Consider the following 9,202-nt stretch of genomic DNA (forward strand, 5'->3'; position numbering starts at 1 on the left):
TTTACGGCCTTGTTATGTACCCCGGTCATCATTTTGGCGTTGTTATGTACCCCAGCCATCTTTTTGGCGCTGTTATGTACCCCAGGCATTTGTTTGGCGCTGTTATGTACCCCGGTCATTCTTACGGCGTTGTTATGTACCTGGTCATCTTAACGGCGTTGTTATGTACCCCGGTCATCTTTTTGGCGTTGTTATGTACCCGGTCATCCTTACGGCGTTGTTATGTACCCCGGTCATCTTTACGGAGTTGTTATGTACCCCGGTCATCTTTAAGGTGTTGTTATGTACCCCGGACATCTTTATCTCGTTTTTATGTACCCCGGTCATCGTTTTGGCGTTGTTATGTACCCCGGTCATCTTAACGGCGTTGTTATGTACCCCGGTCATCTTTACGGAGTTGTTATGTACACCGGTCATCTTTAAGGTGTTGTTATGTACCCCGGACATCTTTATCTCGTTTTTATGTACCCCGGTCATCTTTTTGGCGTTGTTATGTACCCTGTCATCCTTACGGCGTTGTTATGTACCCCGGTCATTCTTACGGCGTTGTTATGTACCGGGTCATTCTTACGGCGTTGTTATGTACCCCGGACATCTTTATCTCGTTTTTATGTACCCCGGTCATCTTTTTGGCGTTGTTATGTACCCTGTCATCCTTACGGCGTTGTTATGTACCCCGGTCATCATTTTGGCGTTGTTATGTACCCCAGTCATCTTTTTGACGCTGTTATGTAACCCAGGCATTTTTTGGCGCTGTTATGTACCCCAGTCATCTTTAAGGTGTTGTTATGTACCCCGGTCATCTTTATCTCGTTTTTATGTACCCCGGTCATCTTTTTGGCGTTGTTATGTACCCCAGTCATCTTTACGTCGTTGTGATGTACCCCAGTCATCTTTACGGCGTTGTTATGTACCCCGGTCATCTTTTTGACGTTGTTATGTACCCCAGGCGTTTGTTTGGCGTTATTATGTACCCCGGTCATTCTTACGGCGTTGTTATGTAACTGGTCATTCTTACGGCGTTGTTATGTAACTGGTCATCTTTACGGTGTTGTTATGTAACCTGGTCATCTTTACGGCGTCGTTATATATCTCGGTCATCCTTGCGGCGTTGTTATGTACCCCGGTCATCTTTTTGGCGTTGTTATGTACCCGGTCATCTTTACGGCCTTGTTATCTACCCTAGTCATCTTTACGGTGTTGTTATGTAACCTGGTCATCTTTACGGCGTCGTTATGTATCTCGGTCATCTTTACGGCGTTGTTATGTACCCCGGTCATTCTTCCGGCGTTGTTATGTACCTGGTCATCTTGACGGTGTTGTTATGTACCCGGTCATTCTTGCGGCGTTGTTATTTACCCCGGTTATTCTTACGGTGTTGTTATGTACCCCTGTCATCTATACGGCGTTGTTATGTACCCGGTCATTTTTGCCGCGTTGTTATGTACCCCGGTCATTCTTAAGGCGTTGTTATGTACCGGGTCATCTTTACGGCGTTGTTATGTACCCCGGTCATCTTCACGGCGTTGTTATGTACCCCGGTCATCATTTTGTCGTTTTTATGTACCCCAGTCATCTTTTTGGCGCTGTTATGTACCGCAGGCATTTGTTTGGCGCTGTTATGTACCCAAGTCATCTTTACGGTGTTGTTATGTACCCCGGTCATCTTTATCTCGATTGTATATACCCCGGTTATCTTTTTTGCGTTGTTATGTACCCGGTCATCCTAACGGCATTGTTATGTACCTGGTCATCTTTACGGCGTTGTTATGTACCCCAGTCGTCTTTTTGGCGCTGTTATGTACCCCAGGCATTTTTTTGGCGCTGTTTTGTACCCTAGTTATCTTTAAGGTGTTGTTATGTACCCCGGTCATCTTTATCTCGTTTTTATATACCCCGGTCATCTTTTTTGCGTTGTTATGTACCCCGGTCATTCTTACGGCGTTGTTATGTACCTGGTCATCTTTACGGCGTTGTTATGTACCCCAGTCATTATTGCGGCGTTGTTATGTACCCCGGTCATTCTTACGGCGTTGTTTTGTACCTGGTCATCTTTACGGCGTTGTTATGTACCCGGTCATTCTTACGGCGTTGTTATGTACCCCGGTCATCTTGACGGTGTTTTTATGTTCCCCGGTCATCTTTTTGGCGTTGTTATGTACCCGGTCATCCTTGCGGCGTTGTTATGTAGCCCGGTCATTCTTACGGCGTTATAATGTACCTGGTCATCTTTACGGCGTTGTTATGTACCTCGGTCATCTTTTTGGCGTTGTTATGTACCCCAGTCATCTTTTTGGCGTTGTTATGTACCCGGTCATCTTTACCTCGTTGTTATGCGGTTGTTTTGTACCCCAGTCATCTTTATGGCGTTGTTATGTACCCGGTCATATTTTTGGCGTTATTATGTACTCCGGTCACTCTTACGGCGTTGTTATGTACCCGGTCATCTTTTTGGCGTTATTATGTTCTCCGGTCATTCTTACGGCGCTCTTATGTACCCCGGTCATCTTTGTGGCGTTGTTATGTACCCGGTCATATTTTTGGCGTTATTATGTACTCCGGTCACTCTTACGGCGTTGTTATGTACTGGGACATTCTTACGGCGTTGTTATGTACTCCGGTCATCTTTTTGGCGTTATTATGTTCTCCGGTCATTCTTACGGCGTTATTATGTACCTGGTCATCTTTACGCCGTTGTTATGTACCCCGGTAATCTTGACGGTGTTTTTATGTACCCCGGTCATTTTTACGGCGTTGTTATGTACCTCGGTCATCTTTTTGGAGTTGTTATGTATCCCAGTCATCTTCACGTTATGTACCCCCGGCGGTTGTTTGGCGTTTTTATGTACCCCGGTCATCTTCACGGTGTTGTTATGTACCCCGGTCATCTTTGTGGCGTTGTTATGTACCCGGTCATATTTTTGGCGTTATTATGTACTCCGGTAATTCTAACGGCGTTGTTATGTACCCGGTCATATTTTTGGCGTTATTATGTACCCGGTCATCCTTACGGCGTTGTTATGTACCCCTCATTTTCTTCATTTTGGAGGTTTTCGTCTATGTTTCAGAGACTTTCGTCTATCTTTAAGAGGCTTTCGTCTATGTTTCAGTTATGTACCCCGGTCATCTTGACGGAGTTTTTATGTACCCCGGTCATCTTTATCTCGTTTTTATGTACCCCGGTCATCTTTACGGTGTTTTTATGTACCCCGGTCATCTTGACGGTGTTTTTATGTATCCCAGTCATCTTCACGGCGTTGTTATGTACACCAGTCATCTTTAAGGTGTTGTTATGTACCCCACTCATCTTTTTGGCGTTATTATGTACTCCGGTCATTCTTACGGCGTTCTTATGTACCCCGGTCATTTTTACGGCGTTGTTATGTACCCCGGTCATCTTTACGGTGTTGTTATGTAACCTGGTCATCTTTACGACGTCGTTATGTATCTCGGTCATCTTTACGGCGTTGTTATGTACCCCGGTCATCTTTTTTGCGTTGTTATGTAGTCCGGTCATCTTTTTTGCGTTGTTATGTAGCCGGTCATCTTTACGGCTTTCTTATGTACCCCGGTCATCTTTATGACGTTGTAATGTACCGGTCATCTTTACGGTGTTGTTATGTAACCTGGTCATCTTTACGGCGTTGTTATGTACCCCTCATTTTCTTCATTTTGGAGGTTTTCGTCTATGTTTCAGAGACTTTCGTCTATCTTTAAGAGGCTTTCGTCTACGTTTTAGAGGTTTTCGTCTATGTTTCAGAGACTTTCGTTTATCTTTAAGAGGCTTTCGTCTACGTTTTTGAGGCTTTCGTTTATGTTTTAGAGATTTTCGTCTATGTTTAAGAGGCTTTCGTCTATGTTTCAGAGACTTTCGTCTATCTTTAAAAGGCTTTCGTCTATGTTTCAGAGACTTTCGTCTATCTTTAAAAGGCTTTCGTCTATGTTTCAGAGACTTTCGTTTATCTTTAAGAGGCTTTCGTCGACGTTTTAGAGGTTTTCGTCTATGTTTCAGAGACTTTCATCTATGTTTCAGAGGTTTTCGTCTTCATTTCAGAGACTTTCGTTTATGTTTGAAAGGCTTTCGTCTTCATTTCAGAGACTTTCGTCTATGTTACAGAAGTTTGCGTCTTTAATTTGTCGGTAGACATAATGAGACGTACCAAATGATTTTTATTTATTTATTTATTTATTTATTTATTTATTTATTCTTGTTTGTTTTTAAATTGATATCAATGCTTCCTTTAGTCTTGTTCTTGTTCGTCCTCGATAAGGATAAAAAAAAAAGGTAGAAAATAAAGTATCTAGGTGCTTACAATGTATTAATTACTTTGCGTAAAACATAGGTGAAATATTGATATTAATTTTATCATGTTTTAACTAAATGGCCTCCTCTTTGATCAAAATCAAACATTGATTTGTTAGATATCAAGTCTGCATTTTTAATGTAAAATATTCGGTATAATTTGATTAAATTTCTGCGTATGTTTTAGAATACATGCTTTATTAGCTGCATCGTATTGAGGTCATTACAATTAAACATGCGGGATTGCTTGGATCAGCGTATGAAGGCAGCTTGTCACCATGTTCAGCGTTCCTACACAAATGTAGGTTTTATACACCTGATGATGAACACCGGAAGTGAAACGACTTTTCCGGTACACAACGTTCCACTTGTTGGTACTTCCTGTAAATGATGTACCGCCAAGTCGCAGAGAGACGCCATAATACATGAACGTGTCACTGTCTTGACCAGGAGGTGAGTATACTCCCATAGCGTACTGCCCGTCGTCTGTGGAAAGTACCGGGGGTTTCAGGTTCGATCCATGGTTTTCTAAAGATAAGGTTTCTGGGTTAAATCGATAAGAACTCGTGAACTCTCCGGGCATGTAGCCAGTTGGTGCCTCCATCTGAATATATCTCAAGTCGTTAGGCCAGTCTCCGGCGAGAGTGAAGTTGGAGATGAACTCCAAAGCGTTAGACATTCCATGGACACCAATTTGTACATGCTTCGAGAACGGATAGGCGTATGTGGATTGGTGGGTCAGTGATGGGCTGCCTCTGTTGCAACTTGAACGCGATACCCTTTTCTCATGGGTACCTGGTCGCAACCAAAAAGCAGGATGTACCTTAAATTAAAACAAAATATAATGTCAAAGTGTTGGATCATCTGTAAAATGTACAGAACTTGAAGTGCATTTGTCCCCTTTTTGCACTCTCCGTGTCTTACGATTGACTCGGTTTGAAACTGCAATTTAGTTACCATTGGAAATGAAACAAAAACCCATACTAACTATAAATTGATATAAATTGTAAATTTAAGTACTACATTAGGTTATATACAAAGTGATTGATATTCACACACACAAAATGTAAGGTGAAAAAAGAAATATACCAAAATGAAAGGATTAGATCAGTTTATGCAAAATGTACTGTAATAAAATGTTAGTTTGTTTTGAAAAAAAGCACTATAAACTAGCGTTACCTGTGATTCTAATGTGTCACTATGCGCTTTAACCCACTGAATATGTGTGTGAGTCGTGTCGAGATTAGAATCGTCCCTCCCTCCAGCTTCCGTAGGGTTATAACATTCCGTGTATGTGTCGGAATTGCAAGCCATTTGTAACTCCCGTCCGTGGTCATACATATTGATCATCTGTTTGTTGTTCCAGACGAGGCTGTCTATAGCTCCTCCCATGCGTTTGGACGCGCTAACGAACAAGTCCCTGCCGTTTGAGATTGTCCATCTACCGTCGTACCCTCCGTCTATGTACCCCAGCCGATGCTCGTGGATTCCGTTTGTGAGGTAATGCTGAACAACAGCAGTGTAGTCTGTGTGGAAAGCTTTGGTCAAATCAGGGTATCTGAAACACATTGGCGACACTTTCAAATTAATCTTGATAAAATAAATCATGTCAGGTTGGTTTTTGTTGTCAGGTTGGTTTTTGTTGTCAGATTGGTTTTTGTTGTCAGATTGGTTTTTAATGTCTGCAATTAACTGGGGCAGCCCTTTTTCACATGCCACTTTTGCTGTTCCTAACTCTGATCTGGTCAACTCTAGTCGGTTTGGAGAATTATAGATATTTATCCTTCAATTGCATTGAATATGTATGTCGACAACAAAATATCATTTTGTTTGTTATGTTTTATTTAGCTATCACTTAATCTATTTAACACAAGATGGTTACAGATCATGAACCGTTATCCTTGTCCAATTTAACGCAAACGGAACACTAACGGGAAGGAAACGCAAGCAAAGCAAATACAGCGTATTTCCGGTGAAAGAAAACGGTTCGTTTGTTTTAATTCCTTTTGTGAGGACTTATTGATACAATATTGCATTGTTGTTTAACTGTTCTCTCATCGGTAACTTCCTCGTGTCATCACCCAGTTTGATTGAATGTATTCCAAGTGTTGTTTTCCTCTAACAAGGTATTTATCTTTTCACCAGACGATCCTGATATTTTCACACAACTTTTTCATCGCTGTCACCCTCATATCTACGAGAAAATATTCCGGAAGATACTCAAGAAGTCTTTCACTTTCATCGATTTCACATATATTTATAAACGTGATTTTTCCACCACATTTATCGTGTAATTAATGGTACGCTCTGGAACCAAATTAGCCAAGGGTGTGTTCGATTTTTCGGGAATATTTATTATTTAAATGCGATATAGGTAGTTTTCATGACGGCCTTAACTTAACCTGTGTTGAGCACGAACGTAAACTAAGTTAAATGCTGTGAACATGATTCATGTAGTCTTGCCAGTGTATTCCATGCTAATGTAGAGATCGTTTTCCAACCACAAATATTCCGTATTTAGAGTTCGTTGATCGGGTTCATCTATACTAATATGGAAATCCCGTTACCAAAGCTGATAACCCTTCTATTTTCATAAACAGTAACATATTCTTGAAATAATGTTAAATAGAAAACACCAAAGTATCAAAACATACGGAAAAGATCGAAATGCAAATTCAGTAGGATTTATTTAGCCGAAAAATCCTGATTATAGAACAGATTCTGAAGTTGTTAATCAACTGTTACAAGTTTCCTCCATAAACAGAAGAGGTTTATTATGTTTCTACTGAGGAAAGAAAATTTGAAATCTTGAATTTGAAGTCGTAGTGTAACATTTGGAGCCATACTATTTTACCTTGTGACATACTGCTTTGAGTGAAAGCTACCACAACCCTGCCGCCCCTGGGTTATACCATCAGACAGCCAGTGAGCTTTAGCCGCCTCCGGCGTGTTGATGTGGGCAGCATGAAGATCGCGGTAGTTGTTCAGATAGAACTGAGCATCAAACACCTCAGGTGAGGCCAGGTCCACACCCTCTGTAATCCAAAGTCATTTTACACTGTCAGTATTTAAAATTTTGAATGCGCATGCCTTCAAGTGTACGCGATACAAGATGCATTTTTTTTAAACACAATAAATTAGTTTGATATTTTGCGTTGAGGTGACGCTTAAAATCTGTAATCGCAGATGTTATACAATTGTAGAATAGGGACGGAAGCAATATATTTAAACCGACACCATATATAATGAGCATTACCAGAATAGGTAATAATCCCACATATCAGCAGCAATTGTCTATACATTGTTCGTCCTGTGTGACGCTCAGTATAGCATTCGTTCACTGGAATATGTTGTAATCACAAGACAGATAAGATAGGACTAGTGTCGTCACCTTTCGGTAACATGTCTTTAAACTAGTCCATATGTACGACAGGCCATTATGATACTACGATGGCCGATAGCGGCCGACAGAACACTCGTATTAGTAAAAAGTGTTCTGACTGACAGTTTGTCAAATTATAAGTGGGCATTTTACACATTTTGTAAAAAGTGTAAACTGTCATGACACTTTGTCAATTCATGCATGGCAGTTTACTCATTTTACTTTCACAAAATAAACACTGGGGGAGGAGGGAGAGATAGATATAGGGTCACATTCCAAGGGTTTAAACATAAATCACACCGATTAGACGGTGTTTTTAACTGTTCATTGTGCACACTGGGAGCAAGAGGGAGTTCCTGCTATGAAGTAGGTAAAACGATGCTGTTTAAAAAGTATTTATATTTTAAATGTATATGTATACTGTTTTGAATATGTAAACTTAAGGATTTATTGACGATCACAAGTTCAATACTGAAGGTAGCACTAGACTCTCCAGGCAGCAGGATAACCTTTCTTGGTCATGTTACACACCGTGTGCTTGATCTGAAGGTCACACATAGGAGGCTAATAGTTGTTTTAAAAGTTGTTTTGATAGAAATGATGGCATAGTCAAAGTCTGCATACATTTTAACCGTAATGTTTGATATACTCTTTTTATTAATATAGCACAGAATTGTTACAATCTTGATATAATAGTTCATACCATTAACTTAACTTCTCTGGGAGACCACCGTAATGATAATTGTGATTATTGTACAAATGTAATACTCAGTGACTATTGACAAATTAGTAGTATACATATCATGTTATTTTCAGTGACATTTCAAAATGCAGACTGAACCTCAAGACAGTAAGTATACTGTAGTGGTATGTAATGTTCAACCCTTCGATTTGATGTATGCGTTGTATCTCCTAATACACATGATGTATCCACTGATACATGTAATAGTATAATAATATATTTGAGATATACGATATGTATTACATTTTATCGTTGCGGACATATGTTTGCGCAGTCATTAGCTCCTTCGTGTGTCCGTTTACATAAGTATGCTAAATGCTCCAATCCCTTTCGAAAATTCAAATAATATGCGGTTTATTTCATACACAAAATTTCACGAAATATATGTTATTAAGATAATGTTCACGAACTGAAACTTCATATCAAAATGGAATGTGAAATTGTTTTGCATGCCTTATTGAATGCCTTATAAGCTGAAAGTGAGGAATATGTCGAACATTTTATTAATATAATCAATACTGCTTAGTTTTCAAAACGATTTTCGAAAATATCAATTTCTACCACGTCACAATCATTGAGCTGTGGTATAAAATTTGCAGAAACCATGACATGTCTAGCATTTTGAACAGTCAGTACTTTCATGTGATTTATTTCTACGCTACTATGGATTATCTTTTGTTCATTTTAGTCCCTCAGCCCTTGGAATGTGACCCTATTTCCATCTCTCCTCCTCCCCCAATGTTTATTTTGTGAAAGTAAAATGAGTAATCTGCCA

The 9,202-nt window shown here is 39.9% G+C and overlaps 1 protein-coding gene across 1 annotated transcript; it reads right to left on the reverse strand.

Moving 5' to 3' along the window:
• Positions 1 to 4,482: 4,482 nt before the first annotated feature.
• Positions 4,483 to 7,683, reverse strand: LOC110455112. Its single transcript, XM_021505056.1, has 4 exons — positions 7,560 to 7,683; positions 7,158 to 7,338; positions 5,483 to 5,861; positions 4,483 to 5,126 (listed from the first exon to the last, which is right to left on the reverse strand). Exons 1-4 carry the CDS (start codon positions 7,603 to 7,605, stop codon positions 4,533 to 4,535), a joined length of 1,200 nt encoding a protein of 399 aa, XP_021360731.1. The 5' UTR covers positions 7,606 to 7,683; the 3' UTR covers positions 4,483 to 4,532.
• Positions 7,684 to 9,202: the final 1,519 nt, after the last annotated feature.

Source organism: Mizuhopecten yessoensis, unplaced genomic scaffold, assembly GCF_002113885.1.
Source record: "Mizuhopecten yessoensis strain PY_sf001 unplaced genomic scaffold, ASM211388v2 scaffold8131, whole genome shotgun sequence".
Classification (NCBI taxonomy): domain Eukaryota; kingdom Metazoa; phylum Mollusca; class Bivalvia; order Pectinida; family Pectinidae; genus Mizuhopecten; species Mizuhopecten yessoensis.